This window comes from Mastigoproctus giganteus, chromosome 2 (assembly GCF_048544385.1).
Source record: "Mastigoproctus giganteus isolate SK-2022 chromosome 2, ASM4854438v1, whole genome shotgun sequence".
Lineage (NCBI taxonomy): Eukaryota > Metazoa > Arthropoda > Arachnida > Uropygi > Thelyphonidae > Mastigoproctus > Mastigoproctus giganteus.
In genome coordinates, this window is record NC_143576.1 from 82,361,859 (window position 1) to 82,387,349 (window position 25,491).

General features: G+C 37.4%; 1 protein-coding gene across 1 annotated transcript in view; it reads left to right on the forward strand.

The window, feature by feature from the left end:
• Window positions 1–25,491, forward strand: part of polybromo (protein) — a 702,481-nt gene that overhangs the window by 373,581 nt on the left and 303,409 nt on the right. Inside the window, exons 18-19 of the mRNA XM_090389959.1 lie at window positions 1,302–1,439; window positions 20,793–20,866. Of these exons, the coding sequence (XP_090246085.1) occupies window positions 1,302–1,439; window positions 20,793–20,866 (212 nt within the window). The remainder of the gene's footprint in view (window positions 1–1,301; window positions 1,440–20,792; window positions 20,867–25,491) is intronic.

The window sequence follows — 25,491 nt, forward strand, 5'->3', positions numbered from 1 at the left end:
CAATGTCCACTCCTCTCTAAGTTTTTCTTGTTGCTGTAGCAGTCGTGAAATCGTAGATTTTGGCACCTTTATTATCTCCGCTAGCTGACGATGACTGATGTTAGGAGGTTGACTTTTTATCTTGTCAAGAATAGTGATTTTTTCTGAAAGTGACAAATCTTTACGTGGCATCTTGACAGGGGTCTTAAATGTACTGAAAAAAAGGGGAGGGAGAAACCAAAATCAGTGCACTGTTTGGTACAGTTTTTAATCTATTCTTTAGCAAAATTTCTTCAGAATCTGATTACCACAACACAGAACAAACGTAAAACAACCACTGTACAGCACGACTTCGCAATAACTGATTCCGCTGCTGCCCACATGACCTCTTTGTTACGAACCATCTAAATTAGTTTATTGTTCAATAAAAAAATTCTGTTTATACTCCGGCACGACAACCAAGTCAGTAGAGTTTACAATAAATCGCCAATTATCGTATTTAGTAGTCACGGGCTTGAACCCCGGTCCACTCAAAGAACGCGTGCGATGCACTCTCGCTCCTGACCACTGGGCTACGTCAGGCCTAATAAACTATATTTAGATGTTTGTGCGCGCCATCTAAATATAGTTTATTGTTCAATCAAGGCCTTCATTGCCCCAATTAAGCGGCGAGTTGGCCCAAATAAGCGGAACAAATTCAGACTAAATATTTGTTTTGTTTCTGTTCTTCATAATTTGCCCCAAATAAGCGGCTGCCCCGATTAACCGGTGGCCCAATTAACTGGAATGCACTGTATATCAATTCTATAACATTAACTGAAAGAATTAGAGAAAGCTTCTGCTGAACTGTAATGCTCCTTCATCAACTTTGAGGACAGATACCAAGTGGAAAAAGAATTCAATACATTTAATTTCATTACAGTTAAGGCTCTTTACCCAGTTAATGTCAAGTGAGTTTATCTACTCTTGGGTAGATAAACTCTGGTATTCTTCCACTTTTTCTCCAATGAAAGACATTTATCATGTTGTATGGATCTAACTGGATCTTATGCTTCTTTACAAGCTTGTATATATATATTAGGGTTCTATCACTTCTTTGACCCACAAAAGTCTGCATACTCAGTGCCCCCCCCCCCCACACACACACCTGAATTTGCAAGAAATTTAATGTTACCATCATGACAACTAGACTAACTATTGTCCCTCTTATTAACGCAACTAAGGCTGTTAATAAAATTGGTCACTTAATTTTTCATTGAAAGTCTTAAAAAGTTATTTTTTTTTTATAGTTATGATTATTATTTATATTTCTGTCATTATAGGATGCATTAACACTTCAGAGAATTTCACTTCAAGCTAAATTGGAGTTAAGTGAAGATTCCCAGAATGGTGTTCCAGATATTCGAGCATTGATTCAGGAATTGCTAACAAACTTGTTTATATCGGTTTATAATCATCAGGTTGGTCCACTTCACTTGTATGTATTCTCTGATAACATTTAATAGCTGTGTGTATATATAAACATTAAATAGTATGAATCAGAGCTGTAATACTCAATACGTTCTACATTGATATTAATATTTGTAAAATAATAAGAGGAGTTTACCTCAATATAGTATATAGAACACTTCCGTATGATGATACTCTCCAGAAATTAAAACGAAAAAATCGAAAACTTACATTAGAATAAAAAATAAATAATTAAAAACCAATTTAAATCAATTTAACACAATTAAAAATTAAAAAGAATCTAATGAAAATATTCAAAACGATTTTCCTTCCTTGAAACTGACAACGCTTTTCGACCGTATGTCCTGATCACAGGAATGAAAATTCCCGTGATCACGATTTTTAATTGTGTTAAATTGGTTTTTAATTATTTATTTTTTACTCTAATGTAAGTTTTCGATTTTTTCGTTTTAATTTCTGGAGAGTATCATACGGAAGTGTTCTACATACTATATTGAGGTAAATTCCTCTTATTATTTTACAAATATAGACATTAAATGATGATTGAATAGCCTTTTTACCAATAAACACTAGCATTTTTAAAAATTTTTACATTTTAATTATTTTCAATAAAAAATTTGCATCTGTTAGTATAATTTGAATGTATTTAAAGTTTAACTAGAGGTAAGGCTATTGAAAGCATTCTGCTGGTTGCTAATATATATTATGTTAACTAAGGATTATCATCCATAGTGTTGTATATTTCATTAGTGATGCCATGGGTGCAAAAATTTGCTTGGCAGGTGACTGTTTGTGCTAATTGAAAGTGATTTTCCGAAACTATACCTACAATTCTTATAAAGTTTAAAAATTTCTTCTTTTCATTTTAAAAGTATTTGAACTTACAAACTGTAAGCAGATTTCACAAAGGAAAATCACCTTTATTATTTTTATTTTTATTTTTTTCTCTTTTATATTAAGACACCAATTGTTAATAAGCTGGATCTGCCTCCTTGTGACTGGGCTGGAAACCTTGGAGAAGAAAGTATTTTTCCCAGGGCAAACAAGGAGCAACAAGAGACAACACAAATCACCTAACAGAGACTATGGACTCAACCCAAACTGGCCCCAAGAACGATGACAACTCCTGTTACACAGCCAACAGGCAAATAACATATCAAAACTAATATATATATCCAGATCCAGCACCTTTATTTCTGATAATTCATTCAATAAGTGATCAAGACTGGTAAACTCTCACTCTTTTTGATGTGGAAATGTCCGAAAAACATACTTGGATCACCTGAAGCAGCTCAACACCTAAAATCAGGAGACCTTCTTATAGAAGTGAAATCAGAACAACTGCTCAAAGCAAAAAATGTTGATGAGGTCCCAATAATAGGCATCTATCATGTCACATTAAACACCTCAAGAGGAGTAATTACATTGTGGAGCCCTACTCAATGTATCAGAAGAAAAAATTCAACATAAAGTGCAAAGACGGAGTTATCAATAAAACAGATAATCAAATGAAACAGAGTAATCACTCCAACAGGAAATATACTTAACTTTCAATGCACCTAAGCCACCAACCTTCACTGAAGCAGGCCAACTGAATTGTTCCCTCAGGCCATACATACTGAGCCCTACTGATGCTATAAATTTCCAGAAATATGACAAATAGCATGAAGAGGACCAGCAGTGTGTATCCTGAGATCACTCGCAACACAAAATCTAAAATGTCCCAGTTGTGGAGGAGAACAAATGCATACTCAAAAGATTGCAGTGGAAGAAAGAAAAAAAAAGAAAATACAAAGATTCAAATAGAGTAAAGTATAACATATGCCTTTTGGCCGCGAAGAGAAAGTTGTAATACTTAACCTTGTAACCAGTTACAATCAAATGCTGCAATAAAGGCTCTCTCTCTCTCTCTCTCTCTCTCTCTCTCTCTCTCTCTATATATATATATATATACACACACACACACACACACACACATACATACATACATACACTCACACATACATACATACACACACTGTGCTGCCACTTTATTAGGTTCACCTACCTAGTAGCATATTGAGCCTCCTTTAGCCTTCAAAACAGCCTGAATTCGTCTGGGTGTGGATTGAAAATGTGCAGGAATGGAGTACCGTGCAGACATGAGTGTGTCACACAGTTCCTTCAGATTCAACGGAGGTGTAGGCCTGCAGCGAACAGCCCTTTCCAGCTCATCCCAAAGATGTTCAATAGGATTGAGATCCGTGGACTGAGCGGGCAAAGAAAAGTCATTGTCATGTTCCTGGAACCATTCCATAGTGATTCAGGCTTTGTGCACCGGTGCATTATCCTGCTGGAAGTAACCATCTGACTGAGGATAAACTGTCAACATGAATGGATGCACTTGGTCAGAAACAATGTTTAGGTACGATGTGGCATTCAGACATGAATCTATGGGTATCAATGGACCCAACGTGCCAAGAAACATTCCCCACACCATAACACTGCCCCCACCACCTTCCACAGTAGTCGTCAGACATGACGGGTCCATGGATTCATGTTGTTTTCGCCAAATTCTGAGCCTTCCATCAACATGATGCACCAGGAACTTGAACTCGTAAGACCAAGAAACTGTTTTCCAATCCTCGATAGTCTAGTACTTGTGTTGCTGTGCCTACAGGAGGCATGCTCTCTTGTTCTTCATTGATAACAAAGGTACGCGATGTGGCCATCAGCTGTTGTAGCCCATTCATGAAAAGTGCGACTAGTGGTCCATTGCAATATTTTGTTCTGTGCACCAAGGTTGTATTCTGACATGATGTGCAACATTTGGCCCGTCTGTTTGCTTGCACAATTCTAGCCATTCTTCCTCTGACCTCTCTCATCAAAAAGCGATTTTCTTCCACAGTAGTGCCGTTGAGAGGATGTTTTCTGTTAGTTGCACAATTCTCGATACACCCTTTAAACTGTTTTGCGTGAAAAGTTCAAGAGAACTGCCGTGTCAGAGATGCTTTGTCCAGCACGTCTTGCACCTACTACCATGCTACGTTTGAAGTCCGTTAGATCACTCCTTTTCCCCATTCTTGCTACGGTTTGTACACTTAACTTGTACTAGAAAGGTTGTTCTGCTGCATTTATATCCACAACTACGGTCATGTGACTTGCAACATTGTGGGACAAACCATTTGTGTGCACAGCAGAGGTGTACCTAATATAGTGGCAGCACAGTGTATATATATCAAGAAGCAAAAAGAGCAGTTGAGCTACAAAATATGAATAGACAGTCATATGCACAAATAAAAAAAAGACAGAGAATAGTAGAATCACAAACAGATGTGACCATCCCACCAAAACCAGTCCATCTCAGACTGGGTGTGTTCATTGCTAACATGATCGAAACAGCAATAACCGACCCAAGTAATAAACATGCCATTCTCAATACTACCAGACACTGCAACTGTCAAATAAAAAAATAACAATACAATTAAAGATAAATCTATATAATCAGAGAATATCATTATATAGATTGTGTGAAGGCCCTAGAAGGAAAACAATCAGAAGAAACCATATTATAAATCTTTGTGATGGAAGAAGTGGACAGTAGTGGAAAACCTTGTCCAACAAAGGGAGACAGAAAACAGACAGAGAGTTCACCCAAGAAAACGAGCCAAAAGTAATCTCAGGCCCAATTAACAAACATTTTACAGTTTTCTGCATTGAAAGTGGGCCTTTATTGAGCCCACTTTCAATGCAATTTCAATACATTCTTTATAGAGTATGGCCCATTATGCATCTGTTTACAAGAATCTTAAACCACACAACAGTATATCATTAAAGTATTACAATATACAGTCAGTCCTCGTATAACACGTGTTTACATTACACGAATTCGATCATACACGATTTATAAATAGAGGAACGATATCTTATATAACACGAACCGAATTTGCTTATGCATGATTCGCCTTTGTGTTTACAAGAAATGGCATTCGGACGCGGAATCACCCCAACTGAACGCAACACGATAGGAATGAAGAGGAGATTCTGAAAATGTATTTATGAAGGGGAAACACATTTCACCATAATAACGTAAAATTCCAGCTATCGGTATTATCGCGAATGCAATTAGATCGAGTTTACTACCAATTTATAACAGATTCCACTAGCAGAAACGCAACTGGAAATTATTTTTATTCTTTTATGGTAGTAACCCCTAGAAATGTGCTTTAGTAAAATGTGAGGTGTTAATAGTGTATCTCTGCCTTTACGGTGCTGTTTATTCAGTTGCTACATGCGCGCAGCTTTGTTTGTGTGTATCAAGCGTGCCTCCTCGTTTTGTAATTGTGCTTTATTCCCTAAAAATGAGTAAAATACTTAAAAGGTGTGAAAAGGAAGCGTCCTGGTGAAAACACTGCAGATTCAGACAGAAAAAAAAAAAGCAATATCGATAAACAGAGGCGGACTGGGTCAAAAATTCTTACCCGGAAAAATTTGTAGTGTCCTCACACTAGCGTTTATGGCCAAAATCACACCGGCCACCGGGATTTTCCCGGTAAGGCTTATGGCCAGTCTGCCACTGTCGATAGCGAAAAAATATGAAACTGCGAAACGCTTTGAGCGAAATGAAAGACCATGTGATATTGCACGTGCTACAGACCTAAATGAGGCAACGCCGAGAATTACAAAGAATGCAGAGAAAATAAAAACAACTTTCATAGCAGGAACAACTCAAAGCGTAATTAAAATCCATTAGATTAAGGCACAAACAATTGGAAGAGATGGAACGGCTGCCATCTGTTTGGATAGAAAATCAAACAAAAAACAAGTTTGCTTTCGATAGAAGCAAAAGCATTAACAGTATTTTATTACGTAATAGTCATAATAAAAATACATATTTTATTTGTAAAAAATACTTACGTATTTTTTATTATTTATTATATTATAATAAAATATAATATAATAAAAAGTATAATAAAAAATTATAATATTCTTTTTTATTACGTATTTTAATCGTTATAAAATACGTAAGTATTTTATTACGTTATTTATTGTGTTTGGTAATGTTTTGGTTGGTTACCAATGTGTGTTCAATCTTGGGTGGTCAGCACCTAACCCTATTTTTCCCATAGGGCCTGTTGTTTATATTGCACGATTTTGCATTGCACGAGGGTTTCTAGGAACACAACTATCGTGCTATACGAGGACTGACTGTATTCAGAAAAGAGAGAGAATTAGAAATTCCATAGCACATGGAGGTGTAGCAGTTCTGATAAATTTGAGTGCACCTACCTGGCCAATCCCATTATCATTAAGTGAATGCTTTTACCTACCAAGATATTTTTATATTATATTATATTAGTTGAGGCATATGATGCAAGAAAGCAAGCTTATGTAGCATCAGCCGAAAAAAAAAAAAAAAACTTCCCATTTCTCCAAATGCTTCTACAGCTCAGACTTAAGTTTATTTAAGCTATCAACTTCCACAACAAGAGATGCAAGTCTGTTCCAGCAATCAACTACCCGCTGGCTAAAGGCAAATTTCCACCATCTATTCTACAACTGTCTTTCCTCAATTTGAATCTATGCCCACTCAGGTTCTTAATCTGAGCAAGAGAAAGAATCCCATCAGCATTGAACTTGCTCAACCCATTCAAGGCCTTATACAACTCAATCAGATCACTCTATTTCTCTGTACAATTGTTCATTGTACTCGAATGAGAACAATGAACAATTTCCTCAATTTGAATCTATGCCCACTCAGGTTCTTAATCTGAGCAAGAGAAAGAATCCCATCAGCACTGAACTTGCTCAACCCATTCAAGGCCTTATACAACTCAATCAGATCACTCTATTTCTCTGTACAATTGTTCATTGTACTCGAATGAGAACAATGAACAATTGTACAGAGAAATAGAGTGGGCTAGTAAATCAGAATGTCTTATAATGGGGGATTTTAACTTCCCAGATATAGACTGGAACTTATGGGTTGGTCACTCTCACACTAGTAAGACTTTTGTGGATTTATTGGATGATTATTTTCTGCAGCAGCATGTTCAAGAGGCAACCAGAGAGGGTAATACTCTTGATCTGGTTATCAGCAGTGATCACAGTGTACTGATCTTACCTACCAAGATATTTTTATATTATATTATATTAGTTGAGGCATACGATATAATTAAAGATATAATTATGTCAGGGATAAAGGAAGGGGTTTTTGCTTCCATAAAGGTGACTACAGTGGGACCAACTGATGATGTTAGCAAATTCTAAGTGGGAAGCATTCAAGGAATTAATAGAGGAAACTACTAAATGTTTCATATTAAGAAATATTGTTCAAGGTTTAGGCCTAAATGGTTGTAAAATGAACTAATGATACTCTTGGCAGAGAAGAAAAATGCATGGGATGCATATAAATTATCAGGCGACACAGAAGCCTATATACACAGGATATATATAAGCTAGTCTGAAATCAAGTCACGAAGGAGATTAGGCAGGTGAAACCAGATTACGAGAAATCTTTAGCAAAGGATGCTAAGAAAAACAGCAAGGATTTCTTTACTTATATAAACTCTAAAAGGAAGGGGATGAATCTGATTGGTCCACTTGATATCGATGGTTCGACTGTTGATGATCCTGCTCAGATAGCAAACAAACTGAATGAGTATTTTGCATCTACATTCACACATAAGGAGTTATTAACAGGAGAAGTAGTCTTTTGCATCTACATTCACACATAAGGAGTTATTAACAGGAGAAGTAGTCTCTCCTGTTAACAAGCATGGACTCTACCCCAAATAAGCTGTGAGGAGTTAGATCTAGCCGGTCAACTACCTTCCCGTTTTCTTTTAATGATTATATATTAATTTATTTTATGTTATTTTATGATTTTATTTGAAAATGCCAAGGTTATCAAATTGTAACAGGGTGCTTAATGATTTTGTAATAACCGAGAACAAAGTGGAGGAGAAATGTTGAAGTTAAACATAAGAAAGGCACCTGGGGTGGATGGGATCTATTCAGTTATATGAAATGTGGCGGCAAAGGAAGTAAGCAAACCCTTAGCCATAATTATGAGAGCATCCTTGGACTCAGGGGAGGTCCCCACCAATTCACAAAGCGGGATCAAAGGGTGACACGAGTAATTACATACCCGTTAGTTTAACTTCTGTTCCGAGCAAAATAATGGAGTTACAGGTTAAAGATGCATTGCAGGATCATCTAGACAAGACTGCAGCAATAATTCAGACACAGCATGGGTTTGTTAAGGGGAAGTCTTGTCTGACAAATTTGATTGGTTGTTATGATGTTGTTACAAAGGAACTGGATGCAAAAAATAATTTTGATATCATATGCTTTGATTTCAGGAAAGCTTTTGACACTGTTGCGCATGGAAGACTACTGTACAAATTGGAGCAGAATGGTATTAAGAGTAAGTTGCTACAATGGATAAAAGGATGGTTGAGTGGGAGAGGACAGAGGGTGATAATCAATGGGTGCTGCTCTTTGTGGACTAATGTTATTAGTGGAGTCCCACAGGGTTCGATGTTGGGTCCACTTGTTTTGTATATTTATAAATGATATTGATGAAGGTATATCACGCTTAGTATCGAAGTTTGCAGGTACTGCATATGGGTAGAAGTAACTCCAGAGAAACGTACCAACTGTGTGGTACTACACTTAAGGTGGTAGAAAATGAAAAACACCTGGGAGCAATTGTGCAGTCAGATATGAAGTTTTCTGAGCAATGCAGACAGGCTACCAGGGCAGGTCATGGGGTGTTGTCAATGATACACAGGAATTTTGCTATCAGGGAAAAGGAGGTGATTGTCCCTCTGTATAAGGTAATGGTCAGGCCACGTCTTGAGTACTGCATACAGGTCTGGAGACCTCATTTTAGGAAGGATGTAGATTTCCTTGTGTGTGTACAGAGAAGTGCAACAAGATTGGTGAGGGGAATGGAGGGATCCTCTTACCAGGAGAGGCTTAAGTTCTGCAGATTGCAGCAGCTGGAGACTAGGTACCTACGAGGTGATCTGATTGAGGTGTATAAGGCCTTGAATGGGTTGAGCACGCTGAATCCTGATGGGATTCTTCCACTTGTTCAGATTATGAACCTAAGGGAGCATAAATTCAAATTAAGGTATTTAATTTAATTTGAGGTTAAGGAAGGACAGGTGTAGAATAGATGTGCGGAAATTTGCCTTTAACCAGCGGGTGGTTAATTGCTGGAACAAACTTCCATCTGTCGTTGTGGAAGTTGATAGGTTAAATAAATTTAAGGAGAAACTGGACAAACATTTAGAGGGGATTGTTTTGTAATTTTTTTTTTTTTGGCTGATGCTCCATAAGCTCATACACTTGCTTTCTTGCATCACATGCCACTACTACTACTACCTCACATGTGCCTAGTCTCCAGGCATTTCAATTTGCAGAACTTATGTCCTTCGTTCCGCTCACCAATCTTGTTACCTACTTTGTACTCGTTCTAGCAACTCTGCATCCTTAAAATGAGGCCTCCAGACCTGTACACAGTATTCAAGGTGTGGCCTGACCATTGCTTTGTACAACAGGATAATCACCTCCGTCCCAGCTAGCAAAATTCATATATATCATTGACAAGACTCCATGACCTGCTCTGGCAGCCCCTCTGCACTACTCAGCGAAGTTCATATCTGACTGCACAATTACACCCAGGTCTTTTTCACTTCCCACTTCCCTGAGTGTAGTACCACACATTTGGTACGTTTCTCTTGAGTTACTGCTGTCCATATTATTTTGCATATATCAATCTTAAACTTCAGTTGCCACTTCTCAGCCCATTTACCCAACTTATCTAGATTCAGTTGCAATAGCATACTGTCGTTAACAACCAGTAACTCCATTATTTTCCCTGGAACACAAGTTAAACTAACAGGTCTATACTTACTTGTGTCACCTTTTGAACCCCACTTTGTGAATTGGGGATATATTTGCACACCTCCAGTCCATGGGGACCATTGCTCATAGATCCCATCCACTCCTTCCTTATGTTTAACTTCCACAATTTCTCCTCCACTTTGCTCTCAGTTATAAAATCTTTTAGCTCCCTGTTAGAGTTTGATAAACTTCTGGCATTCCCTCCTTGAATAACTCCTCATGTCTGAATGTAGATGCAAAATACTCATTCAGTTTATCAGCTACCTGACCATGATCATCAATAGTCAACCCATCTATGTTAAGTGGACCAATCTAATTAATCCCTTTCCTTCCAGAGTTCACATAAGTAAAGAACTCTTTGCTGTTTTTCTTTTCATCCTTTGCCAAAGATTTCTCGTAATCTGCCTTCACCTGCCTAACCTCCTGTGTAACTTTATTACTGGCTAGCTTATATCTGCCATAATCTTCTGTGTCTCCTGAAAATTTATATGTATCTCATGCATTTTTCTTCTCTGCCACGAGCCTCATTAATTCATCTGACATCCATTTAGGTCTAAATCTCGAACAGTATTTCTTTGTTGGTATGAAAAGCCTCGAAGATTAAGTTCCAGAAGGCTTCCCATTGAGAATTCACCATTGGTAACATCATCAGTTGATCCCACTGAATAGAATGTAAAATCTGTTTGAGACCACTTAACTCACCTTTAGCAAAAGCCTTTCCCTTTACCCTTGATGGTAGTTGCATCTTTAAGTAAATCCCACATCAGTACACTGTGATCACTGTCTCCCAGTGGTTCCTTTATCAGCAAATTCTTAATACACGAATAATCACCGTTGATAATCAGATCAAGAGTATTACTCCCTCTGGTTGCCTCTCGAACATGTTGCTGAAGAAAATAGTCATCCAATAAATCCAGAAAGATCTTGCTAGCGTGCAAGTCACCAACCCACAAGTTCCAGTCAATATCTGATAGGTTAAAATCCCCCATTATAAGACATTCTGATTTACTGGCCCACTCTTTTTCTCTGCACAATTGCTCATTATACTCATCAGATTCATATCCTATAACAGGCCTATAACAAACACCTACTCTCATTTTTCCTTTCCCAGTGCTTATGTTACACACCAAACAGACTCAGCATTGCATTGTCCACCAATGTCAACCGGATGCACTTCCTTAGATATTATGTGTTTGTTAACTAACAGCATAACCCATCCTCCCCTCCTGTCCTGTTTATCCTTGCTGTACACATTCTACTACCCGCATTCCAAATTTGCACTGCTTATATCTGTGTGACACCATGTCTCTGATATCCCAGCAGTATCTGCCTTTGATGTGGTGACCAGCACTTCAAACTCATCAAATTTATTAACTATATTTCTAACATTTGCATGTAGATGCAAATATACATACACCTGTTTCTACTCTTAGTTATTCTAACACAGCCTTTGTATTTATTTGTTCCACTATGACTCCCAGCACCTTGCTTTCCATGCTGCTGCTCATTCCAGTAAAAGCAGTGCGCCGACCGGGCTAGCCAGCTGGGTAAAGTGCCCACTGGCAACCCAAAGGTCGCAGGTTCGAATCCTGCCTCGGGCTTGGATCAGAGTAAAATGCAAAAACTTTGGTAGGTGCATTATGGCCACAGAAGCCGATGCGCCAACAACTAACAAAAAAAAAAAAAAAAAAGAAGAAGCAGTGCAAGAATCACTTTCACCTCTGCCTGCGGCCACTGTCAATCTTTTAATCTGTGTATCTCCCCACAGCTATCAGTTTTCCGACCCACCTAATGCTGCCTTGATAGCATCAGAAAATATTCTTGCACCCTTTCTATTTAAGTATATCCCATCCCTGTAGAAGTAGTCTCTCCTGTTAGCAAGCATGGACTCTACCCCAAATAAGCTGTGAGGAGTTAGATCTAGCTGGTCAACTACCTTCCCGTTTTCTTTTTATGATTATATATTAATTTATTTTATGTTATTTTATGATTTTATTTTAGATTCTTTTAATTGCGTTAATTTGAATTTTAATTGTTTTGAATTGATTTTGAATTGTGTTAAATTGATTATTTAATTATTTATATTTTACTTTAATGTACCGGTAAGTTGTCGATTTTTTCGTTTTTTCCGTTTTAATTTCTGGAGGGTATCATACGGAAGTGTTCCACGTACTATATTGAGGTAAACTCCTCTTATTAATTTACTAATATTATTATCAACGTAGAACATATTGAGTATTACAGCTCTGATTCATACTATCTAATTTTAGGTTTAAATAGCTACCGTGTTTTCATTTCTGCTCCATGGGGAAATGAAGACATGGATAAAAGAGAATAGGATATTAAAAAATTTCTTGACAGAAATAACTTAACTATCTTAAGTAATAGAACAGAAAGATATGTATGAATACCCCTAGTGACCAGTACAGCAATTGCCCTCTCTGTATGCACACTGACAGTATGCCCTTTACTTGAGTGCACAGTAAGCAGTGACCCCCTTTGAACAGCAACCACTATAAAGGGTTTTTCCACAGGATGAAGGAGTACTTCTTATAAATCATAAAAATAAACTCATTAGCAAAATGAATGTCTAATACAGTGTATACAACCCTCTATGTAGATGATTTCTGCATTTCTTTCCACTCTTTCACAACATGCAAACAATAGAACATCAGCTGCAAGCACAGCGATTAACTCAAATGGGCCCAAAACAGTGACTTCCATACCTCTACACAGAAGACAGTTAAAATCATTTCTGTGGGAAGAAAAACCTGCATCCAGACACAAAGCTAAAATGGGGGGAGGGGCAGCAGGTAATTCCAGTAACACCATTCTGAGGAGGTACACTGAAAGGGCAGAATTCATGGGATACTTGGTTCCTGGGCAACACGACACTGCCACCCCTCTTCGCTAGTGGACGAACTCACCGTTTGGCAGTTATAGGTACACTGTATCACTGCATGCATATAGACGGTAATTTGATGTCAGTATGGATAAACATCGTGAGTTAACAGACTTTGAAAGAGGGATGGTAGTGGGTGCCCGATGCATAGGTCACTCTATCCCGGAGGTGGTACAGAAATTATACTATCCCTGTTCAACAGTATCAAGAGTGTTTTGGGAAAATGCCATTTCCAGAATAACGCCTCATCATGGACAGCACTGTGGGTGGAGAAAGGTGGATGATGAATGTGGCCGTCGACGTCTGTCTCGCATTGTTTCAGCCAACCAGAGAGCGACAGTGGCACAAATCACTAACGACTTCAATGAGGGAGGTGCCAGAAACATCTCCACCAAGGTCATCAGGCTATCATTAGCCACAATAGGTTATGGGAGCCGCCGACCCACCAGAGTCCCATTGCTAACACCACGACACAGGACTCTACTCCTCAACTGGGCAAAAAGACCATTGGCACTGGACCTTGGATGATTGGAGATGGGTCTCCTGGTCTGATGAGTCTTGTTTCCAGTTATTTTGAGAGGATGGGATGGTGCGTATCTGGTGGAAACCACGCGAAGCTATACACCTGACATGTCAACAAGGAACTGTTCAGCTGGTTGGTAATGGTCTGAGGCATGTTTAACTGGCATAAATTGGGGCTTCTTGTACATCTAGATGCATCCCTTTATGGTCATCATGCACCCACAGGGCAATGGACTCTTCCAGCAGAACAGTGCGCCTCCCCACTAGAACTAGACATGGTTTGAAGAGCATTCCGCAGATTTTACCATCATGGAATGGCCTCCCCCATTCCATGAACCCTGTGGAACACCTTTGGCATGTTGTAGAAAGTTCCGTTTTGAGCTTTGGATCCTACACCCAGGAATGTTGCAGAATTGTGGACAGCTGTGCAATAAGCATGGATGGAAATACCTGTGGAACGCTTTTATGAACTAGTGAATTCAATGCCTCTCCATGTGACTGCCCTTATCTGGACGAAAGGTGGGCCTACCCATTACTGGGTAGGTATCACATGATTTCTGTCCACTCAGTGTGTGTGTGTGTGTGTGTGTGTGTGTGTGTGTGTGTGTGTGTGTGTGTGTGTGTGTGTGTGTGTGTGTGTGTTATTCTTAATCTGGTGAGAATTACATGTTGTCTGATCTTTCTTTTACTGGATTTCCACCATTGCAATTCTGACTTAATCTGAAAAAGTTTATTTTGAACTTGATCTTTCCATTCTTGTTTCTACTGTATCCTGCCAGTGATTTTGATGTTTAATTTATAGTCTGCATATGGTACTTTAAAGGCTGAACTTATAGGGCTTGCTGTCATTTTCACAGCTCCATCTCCTTTTTCATTTTCCTTGATTCCAATGCCTGGGAATCCAACAGAATTTTACTGTTTGGCTCCATCTGGTAAGTTTATCTACCGTGTTCCGAATTTGTCTCAGGATGAGATTATTGTTCTCAGTGCCATGTTGCAAGGTTTGTATTACATGAAGGTATCTGTAAAAATCAGACTGTGTGTAATTGTGTTGTCCCATATATATTTGGTTTAGGGCTATGTGTATTGCTCGCAGCCTGTATAAATGCTACAATTTGATAGGAAGCTGTTGTGCTAAAATCTACACTTGGGAAGATTGCTGCTATGCCCACTTTGGTAACTTTTTTTTGGAACCATCTGTGTATATTTTTGTGTACAACACAAAATACATTACATATGTGGCACATAACTGTTGGATGTTGTTTCTAGATATGAAACCCTTTCCTCATTTGTAAAAGAAAAGCTCACAGGTTGCGATACCATATTCCAGGCTGGATTGGATGTAAGAGTTAAAATTGCTAGTTTATGAAAGTCAACTGACCAATACAAAAGTAATTATTTCAGGCATAAGCTTGCTGGTTGGTTTATCAGTGGATGCACTCTACATATGTTTTCACATTCTGATGCATACAAAATTTTCTGTATGGTTGGTTAAGTGTGTTTTTTTACTTTGGCTGAAGAGTTTAAAGGCAGAATTTGTCTTCTCAGATGAAGTGGAGGTTCACAAGTTTTGGCATACAAACTTTGAACTGGAGACATTCAATGTTCCTAGAACTATATGGAGGCCACTGTGGTGTATAGGATCTAGCCTTGGTCTTGCAGAGCTCTAAACTCAGTTACGGAGCAGTTATAAATTGCTCCATAACTGAGGTGTGATCTTATTATTTTAAGCACTTGATCCTAGACTATGTATTCTTTACAAAAGAAAGAAAAATGGCTTTTAAGTCACAGGCCTGAATCGCAGACACACTTATCTGACAACACCTTTTGGGCAATAGAAATAATGTATCAGAAGTCTTTGACTACATAAAATTATTAAACCACTGTAACCTAATATAATTTAGAACACCAAAGATAAAGAGCAAAAACTTTTCTCCACAAAATATGTAAAACAAGACCTCATAGTAAAGTAGAAAATTACTTCAGAGAACAAACTGTGAAATGTGCATTATATAACCACAGCAGTTGTTGCACCAATAAATGCAAAACAATGACATCATTAATGGCTAGGCTACTCACTTCTACATTAAAACAAGAAACCCCCCCCCCCACTTTATTCTGGGTTTTTAAGCTTGTTTAACATGAAAATTAGCCTATGAGCTGATATGCAAACATAACATATAATAAAACATCATACTAATCACTCTCCAAACCACACAAACAAGTTAGATAATGTACACATTGCATTATTAAATAATGTAGCTGAAAATCTTCTGTATTCTGCTTAAGAGACTTTTCCTAAAATGTTCGCCATTCATTTTGGGTAGTCATTTGGTGATTTGGCAAATGCCTTGTGGGAGGAGTGGGGTGCACAGGGGATAAGAGTTGACATGATATTTGGTAGAAATGTATAAAAATAAATTCTACAAAAAAAGTCCTGAAATTATGAAAAGGATTAGAACTACTCTTTCAAATTTATCATTTACATACAGAGATAACTCAATTTTATAGAAAAAAAATCATGAATTTATATTGGCCAATTTTAATATTATTTGAGATGGCTCAACAAATCTTTCTAAATGAGCCAAATATAAAATTATCTGAAAATTTCTCCATGGGAGTAGAGTTGTTACATGAGGATACATGGATAGAAATTGCAAGAAGAGTATTTATGCATTTGGAAACATCTAAAAAGAGAACTTCCCCACATTTCCATCCAAGGAGTAAGAATAAAGGCTGTTCAAAATGATGTGAATGATCATAGATTTAGCTAAATGAATGTGTATCAAATGGCATTGTTACTATATTCCAAAAACTTGTTCAAATCCCTGCTTTGGCACATCCTTCATATTTTTCTCTCTTACTTTGTCTTCCTTATTTATTTATTTATTTATTTTTTTTTTTTTAAGTAGGGAAAAAGTACGTGATTCCAGATTTGAACCATAAAGAAGGTTTGGTAGACATTTATCACATTTATCTGATAGAAGACAAGAACTAGCAGAAGGGCAACACCTGTGGATTGAGAAAGTGTAAAAGGGCAACATAAAACAGGAATAAACTCAAGAGCACAGGTTTTGAGAACAAGTGGAGAAATGCCATCATGTGGTATTTCCTGAACAGTCTTGGTATCAAGACTGTTCAAAATTCTTTCTGACATCCTCATAACAGAAGGCCACAGAGGCATTGAATGGAGTGTACTGGGAATGGTGAGAGGTGGTTTTCTAAGATCATCAATACATGAGTTAGAAGAAAAGTAGGATGCTAGCAGGTCAGCGTTTTCTTAAGCTGAGGTGGTAATAGAACCATCCCATTTTGATAGAGATGGGGAAAAGTTGCAGCCAATAGCTTTGGCAAGAGATCAGAATGCCCCACTAACATTTGGAAAAGAAGAAGGTTTTCTATTAACTTGCTCAAAATCTAGTTTAGACTGATTAATAACTGCTTTACAGTTTTTACAAGCTTTTGTATAGGCAGAAAATGCACTTGGAGATTTGGATGCAAACAAATTGCAATATACAACATTTTTATATTGAACAGCCTTAGCGCATTTATTGGAAAACCAGTTTAGATAAAGGATGGGATTTTAAGGTGGAGTGCAGAATAAAGGATTTCATCCCTACAAGAATAATTTCACTGACACAATCTGAGCAAGCATTGACATCAGAAGATCTGAAACAATAATCCAACCAAAGAAAAGAAGTATCGCAGATCATCCCATTTTGTATTCTTTCAATGCCAAATTCTCGTGGCCATTCCCACACATTGTAAATGGCCACAATGTAAGATTTGGCAGACTGTAAGTGGAAATGGATATCATTGAGATTGGAACTGATACCATGTATATTTGTTAAATGAACAAGGAAGTGTTTGGGAGGTTTAGGTCTTTTTACAGATAAGCTTGTATTATTAATTTGATTATTCATGATGTTTTCAGTAGTAAGAAAAGGTAGGGAGGATATGTATGAAGTAATGAAGTTTTTAGGCATGGTGTACACACAGCAAGAATATACCCAGCTCCTTGACATAACATGGCCTCGACAATGGCTCCCCCACATATACATTACTCGGACCCCCCTCCAGTCACTAACTGGCAGAAGAGAGGTAGCGAGATTATACACTAGCTGATCCACAAGCCTCCTAGATAGTTACCAATAGGTTTAGTCCAGTGGACTATCTTGCAGCCAGCCTGCGAACACCATTTTAGAGCTGTCCTCTTGAATTGTGAGGAAGATTGAATCTTGTCATTGTGTCATAACCTCAAAACACAACAATCATACTGTGATGGAAGAGATTAGTGGGGAGTTGCTGGAGACTAAACGTGGGTTCCACCATTTCAGCTCCCAGTAAGCAAAATGGTGGTATTGTGCTAGTTAATGAGAATCATCTACCACCACACTGTTGCAATAAGAGTATTGATGTTTTTGTCTTTTATTGCACTCTTGAAAGCCTGGCCACCAGTCTTTGCTATTGAATTACACCCATCCTTTAAGTTATTTAAACCGCTGTCTAGTTGTACATGGAAGCACAGATTCTTTATAGGCATTCTGTAACATGGAGTAAGCTCTTGTTTGTGTTTTACTTTTTTTTTAGGTGGTAGCAGGATTTAATGGCTGACAATTGCCTTTTGAGAAAATTTGACAAATTGTCAATATTTGAGCATTATACTGGTGTTCACATGTACACTGTAAAGATGTATAAATAGGTGAAAATTTCAATAAATGTCTTTGAGCTACTGCTATGCCAAATACAGGCATGGTGGCACACAAACCATAGTTTGTGTACCATTGTTCAGTAGACTAATGTGTATTTGTTTGGCTGTAAAGTTTTTATTGTTTGTTTTTTTGTAAATTTATAATTATTTTTTCTTGAATAGGCCTTATATAAACAATACTCTGTAGAACCAAGTGTAAGTTAAAACACAGAAGATATTTTAACTTACTTAATTTCATCTTGACCAAGTTCCGGGTCAGTGTTACAGTTTTTTTTTTTTTTTTTTTTTTTCTTCAGAGAGGACAAAAAAGTTTCTCAGTTGGTGGTGGGGGGTTGTTTTAGGGATTGCATGATTCATTAGCTACTTCGGTCACAGTGTGCTAGTTCATACAGTGCTACATATAATCATTGTGTTTTATGACCCTCATGGCTTACTTCACTGGTCTATCCCCAAAGGAAAAACATCATTTTGTTTTAATTTCAACAATTTTTATTTATTTATTTCGTATGATGTGATCAATACACGAAGGAACCAGTTTTTTTCTTGCTTCCTTCGTGTATCGTGGCCGGGATATCCAACCAACCGGTTGGTTCGGCACCATCGTGATATCCAGCCCGAGGCGAGAATCGAACCCACGACCTTTGGGTTGCCAGGCAGGCACTTTACCTACCCGGCTAGCCCGGTCGCCATTTTCAACAATAAAACATTGTGATCGACAAACTAAAAGATGTTGGCTGTGTAAGATCTATTCTATAAGAGCATCAGTGAGATGCCCTGCTAGAACAGATCACATCTCAACTCTTCAACTTAATTTCAAGTGAACTGAAGAGGAGTGTTAAAGGGAAAAATATGTGGATAGCTGTTCATATGAGTAAGCCTGTCATGGAGTCAAGCTGTGGCATATCCATTACTCTGCAAGGAAAAATGATTTATCAAACTAATATCAGGCATATCAAAGTTCTAGATATGATGATACCTCCCAGTTGGTGGGGGTGACATGTTTTTTTAGGGATTGTGCTGTTCATAGACTACTTCAGTCACAGTGCTACATATAATCATTGGTATTATGGCCCTCATGGCTTGCAAAATGAATACAATCACCATGCCCATGGAAAAAGCTTGAGTTTCAGTCCTGTCTAGATGAAATGAATCTTCTGGACAATATCACGTCACAAAAGGTTAATTAGGTTATAGTGATATTGTAAATACATCTGCTAAGTGATTAATTATTATTATTATTTACTTATATAAATTAACCTTAAAACAAATTTTTTCAAATTGGATCTGCTTTTGATTTATTAAAAATTTTTAGAAATTTAAGTTTACTATTTTTAAAAATTTCATAATGATAACCCTTAGTTACTGTCTTTGCAATTACTAAAGAAGTGGTAAGAAATATCACGAAACATTTGACTCCATTAAGTGCTTATTTCCAAATTGGATATAAACATAATTAAACCATCATAGGTTTGAGTGTATTGTTATCATCAAATAACACAGTTTACCTATGCACTGTACTGCTCAAGGAATATCTGAGATGGCCAAGTTAGTCAGTCTCAAGTGAAGATTATATATTTATTCTCTGAAAACTTGGATTTTTTTTTAATCTTTTCAAACATGGAAACTGACCATCGAATACAATCAGTTTGCAGACACAATGACTTTAGCTGCCTTAGAGCTAAATTAAACAGTAACTTGTATATGTCTTTACCAGTATATATTCACAGACCAATTTGTGTGTTGTGTAAACTGAAAAACTCAAGGGGACTCATGGGATTAAACCTATTTTCTCTGCCCAAGGTTGGCTAACTACAGCCCTAACTGAAGAGACCTTAAAAATTTCTCTCTCCAGCAAGATTCAAACCAACTGACGAATGCACTCAGGAATGAGGTGGGGGCTCCTGGAGAAGCGAATACCTTTATTTTTCTTTAAGCAGTAGCAAAATTTAAGAGTATTATACTGTTCATAATAATATAGCAGTCATAATTGACATTGTAATGTCAAAATCAATCATAATGTGGTTTATTTTTTGAGATAAAACCACATCAAATGCTCACAGCAGACTGTTGTACACTTGCATGTGCTTCAGTAAGGATAATCAATAACGTGGGCTGCCAATCCATGGCATACCTGCCTAATTTGAAAATAAGTAACATAAACCATAGTATAATTAACATAATATGAATTTCAGGCAAAATTTTATAATAAATAAATGTGTGTTTTATATACCAAAAAATAATATTTACTGATACATTAAGTATCAAAAGTAATTTTATTTATCTGAAAGTGGTAATTGAAGATTTTTGTTTTAGGATGAAGAAGGACGTTGTTATAGTGATTCTTTAGTAGAATTTTATGAAACAGAATCATCAAATGATCCAACTAAGTAAGTATTTAATTTAAATAATAAAAATTCTTAATATGAATCTAGTGAGCAGCGTCAAATACACCAGAAATGTTACTACAGCAGTACAGCAGTTAACTTTTCACTGATGTCTTTGTTTTATTACTTAGTTCACTTTTTTCATGTAGTAATGAATATTGTCCCTAGTTAACAAATTACTTTGCTAGTGACTACTGTATATACATACCCTAGGTGCTGTTTCAAATATCCCTCTGTTGTATTGGTATAAGTTCTTAGTGACTCAAGGAAGAAATTAAGAACCATATTTGTTTTCCATCTTGTTGTGATGACAAATTTTCCAAATTTGCACTGTCCTGCAGTTTTCTGTCATTTTAATAAAAACACATATGTAAATTGCAGCACATGAAATACAACAAGGATATTGTTGTTTTCCAGATTTCCAATTATTTAAGTGTGAAATTTGGAACTCCTTTGCTTATTTTCTTTTAGAAAATGTTTGAACTTTTATAACTGAAAGCTTCTGAGGCTTCATGAACAATCTATGAAAGGCAGATATATGAGGGTTATTATCCATTAAGTAATGAGTCAGCACTTTCATTTCTAATATACACTTCCACCAATTGCAGGCATAGTAATTTTAACCTGGAACCGTCTTGTAGTTGTGTGCCAAAATACCAAAAATTATGTTAATACACTGGTGTGCAAAACTTAAGGACCAACACTATTTCTAAAGTTACAACCACAAAATCCTTACTTAAGGTACTCTTTACTGATGAGAGTAGATTCAGTCTCAGCAGCGATTCTGGACATAGCTAATCTGGCAAGAGATTGACACACGGTATCACCCCGCAAACATCACTGAAAGGGATTGATATGGCGGTCGAGGCGTTCTCGTCTGGGGAGGCGTTATCTTGGATGGATGTACACAACTCCAGATACTGGAAGGCAGTACTGTAACCAGTGCACGCTACTGTACTGAGGTAATCCTTCCCCATGTGCATTTGTTCCAAGGTGCCATTGGTCCCGAGTTCATGTTTATGGATGATAACGCCACACCCCATCGCATTGCAGCTGTTGATATGCTTTTGGAAAGTGAGGACATTGTTCATATGGATTGGCCTGCCCGTTTTCCACGATCTAAATCCCATAAAACACATATGGGGCGCTCTGGGGAGATGCCTAGCGGCACATCCACACCCACCAGAAAATGTTCACCAGCTGAAGATGGTGCTGACAGAGGAATGAATGATGTTACTGCAAGAACTTATCAGCAATATTGTTCTAAGTATGGACAGGTGGTGCAAAGCCTGCATCGACATTAGGGGTGGCCATATCTCCTACTGCAGACCACCTCTTCCCTTTGTTCCATCTTTGGCAGTGATGCATCTGTATCATGGCAGCCAGTGCTATGTTGCCATTTTTGAATAAAGTCCCTCTGTACCGTTTTGTTTCCTTCATTTCTATACCTCATGAGGTTCCTTTGGTATGCTTTTCCCATATCCAGGCCACTCTTATGAGAAGCTACAGGTGAAAACCTGACTGGTCCTTAAATTTTGCACACCAGTGTATATATACTAACTGTAAAGTTATAGTTTTTTTTTTTTTTTTTTTAATAATTTTTCATGTGTTAGACATGAAAACGTGTAAATATCAAATTTTTGAATAAAACTGCAACTGCTATTTATTAGTCAAGGTTATGGGCAGTTAACGTTATCAAGAGCATGTATTTTTTTTAAATGTCACAAAATATTTCATAGGAGAGAAGAGGTGGAAGGTGAATGACCTGTCTATCCAGTAATTATGAAAATTCAGAAGAATATGGAACGTGATAACTCTTGTGAAAATGATTCATTTGAATATTAGAATGATAGGAGACGAGTTATCTCAATAAAAAATAGTGGCACAAATTTTATAAAGTAATTTAAACACAAAAACAAGTTAGTTAATGTTTGCAGTGCATTGCATTTCAAGCTTGTTAGCAAATAGTAATAATCATGATTTATAACAAAAAGGGGGGAGCAAAGAGCAATGAGTTTTATGCATGAGGACAGATAGACATGGTGATGACAATAAATGCTTTATGTATATGTGCTGACACACCTAAAAAGTCTTACCCTAAATTTTTATCAACTCGAAAATAAACGTGTACTGATATTTTGGAAAAATTTGAAGGAGATGCAAGCTTTTGTAGTTTGCTTCTCCAATATAACCTCAAAATGAAAAAACAATCATTACATTTGAAACTCCTCGCTCTTGAAGACCAAAGAAAGATTGAATGTCAAAATTAAAGATCAAGAAAATGCTCATTGATTTTTTCAAAATGGAAGGAATGATTACACCTAACTATGTTCCATATAATCAACTAGGGAATTAGCTGTATTACATTCAGCTGTTGATGGATGAAATTTGAAATTGAGAAAGAGAAAGAAAATTTGAAAAAAAGAGACTGGAATTGTGGGAGACAGTGGATTCTGCATTAAGACAACATGCTTTCATGCAGTGCAATATCAGTTTTGCAGTGTCTGATCACTAAGCAAGTTTCTCTGACTGTGCCCTATACTCTCCTGATTTCGTTCTGCAAGTTGTTTTTTTTTTTTTTTATTTTTGAAATTGAAAAATTCAGTCAAAGCAATGCACTTCTAGTTGACCGAGGATGACATCTGCAAATAGTGACAGTTTATCAACAGACTCGCATAAAATTTCTTCCAGAGTTGCTATGAAGCATGACAAGAATATGTTTGGTGCTTTGTAGCTGAGAACTGCTTTTGGAGACAGAGGCTTCTGCCACTTTTGACTTTGTGATAATGAATCCATCTCTTTGACTCGATTTGACACCTTCTCCATCTAACCATCCTAAAATAGTTATGATGGTTAGCTGGAAAAAAATAGTTTGCTGCAACTTTTCAGTTAGCCATAAAAAAAAAGCAAACTTGATTTTGCAGATTTTTCATTACAGTGCAATACATACAATATGACCTACAGATGATAACCCCCCTTCTCTCTCTCTCTCAGTTTATACAGCAATGAAGATTAATAAAAGGATAAAAGTTTTCTTTTATAATAATGAAAGAACTTAAAGTTTAAACTAAAAGATATTTCTTGGCTAAATGCCTAAGAGTATGAAGGAGTTGACTTATGCACACACATCATTTCTACTACCAAGGTAGTTTTAATGCATCGTTTTAATTATATCTCATATTGTAAATACCTTCACAATGAGTTCCCATGGTATTGTACAACCCCGAATAATTAATGCTTTACCTATGGAGAAGACTAATGTTACTTATTCTTGGAGGATACCACTGCAGATTGCAACAACAGCGTACCTGCCCACTCACCGATGAGAAGCCAATACACTTCAAAACAGTGCCGTCTGGGTGGTGGTATCTGCCGAGAATAAGTAACATTAGTCTTTAGCATTAGCATTAGTAGAGGCATATGATGCAAGAAAGCAAGCTTATTCAGCATCAGCCAAAAAAAAAAAAAAAAAAAAACCTCTCCCATTTCACCCCTCCGTTCGTTCGAAATACCTGTCCAGTTGAGCTTTAAATTTGTTTAGGCTATCAACATCAACAACAAGTGATGGAAGTCGGTTCCACCAACCAACCACCCGCTGGCCAAAGGCAAATTTCCGCACATCTATCCGACATCCGTCCTTCCTCAATTTGAATTTATGCCCTCTGAGGTGATTATTCTGAGAAAGATGAAGAATCCCATTGGCATTGAGCATGCTCAAACCATTCAAAGCCTTATACACCTCTATCAGATCACCTCGCCGGTGCCTAGTCTCCAGACTCTGTAATTTGCAAAACTTAAGCCTTTCTTCGTAAGAGCAACCCTTTGTTCCATTTACTAATCTTGTTGCCCTTCTCTGTACCCGTTCCAGCAGCTCTACATCCTTCTTGAAATGAGGCCTCCAAACCTGTATACAGTACTCAAGATGTGGCCTAACCATTGCCTTATACAAGGGAATAATCACCTCCTTATCCCTGCTAGAAAAATTCCTGTATATCATTGACAAGACACCATGAGCTACTCTTGCAGCTCGTCTGCACTGCTCAGAGAACTTCATATCTGCCTGCACAATTACCCCCAGGTCCTTTTCATTCTCCACCACTGTCAGTGTAGTACCGCAGAGTTGATACATTGCTCTGGGGTTACTGTTACCCATATGTAGTACTTTACATTTGTCAATGTTAAACTTCATTTGCCACCTGTCAGCCCATCTGTTCAACCTTTCCAGATCCTGTTGCAGCAGCATAGCGTCAGTAGTGTCCTTAAAGACCCTGCCAACCTTTGTATCATCTGCAAACTTAGACATTAAACTTGATATCCCATCATCAATATCATTCATAAACACCGAAAACAACAATGGACCCAACACTGAACCTTGAGGAACTCCACTAATAACATTAGTCCACGTTGAGCAGTGTCCATTGATTACCACTCTCTGTCTTCTGCCACTCAACCATCCCCTTATCCATAGCAGCAATTTGCCTCCAATGCCACACTGCTCCAATTTGTGCAGCAGTCTTCCATGTGCAACAGTATCAAAAGCCTTTCTAAGATCCAAATATATAATATCAAAGTTATTCCCTGCATCCAGTTCTTTTGTGACTACATCATAGTATCCAATCAAATTGGTC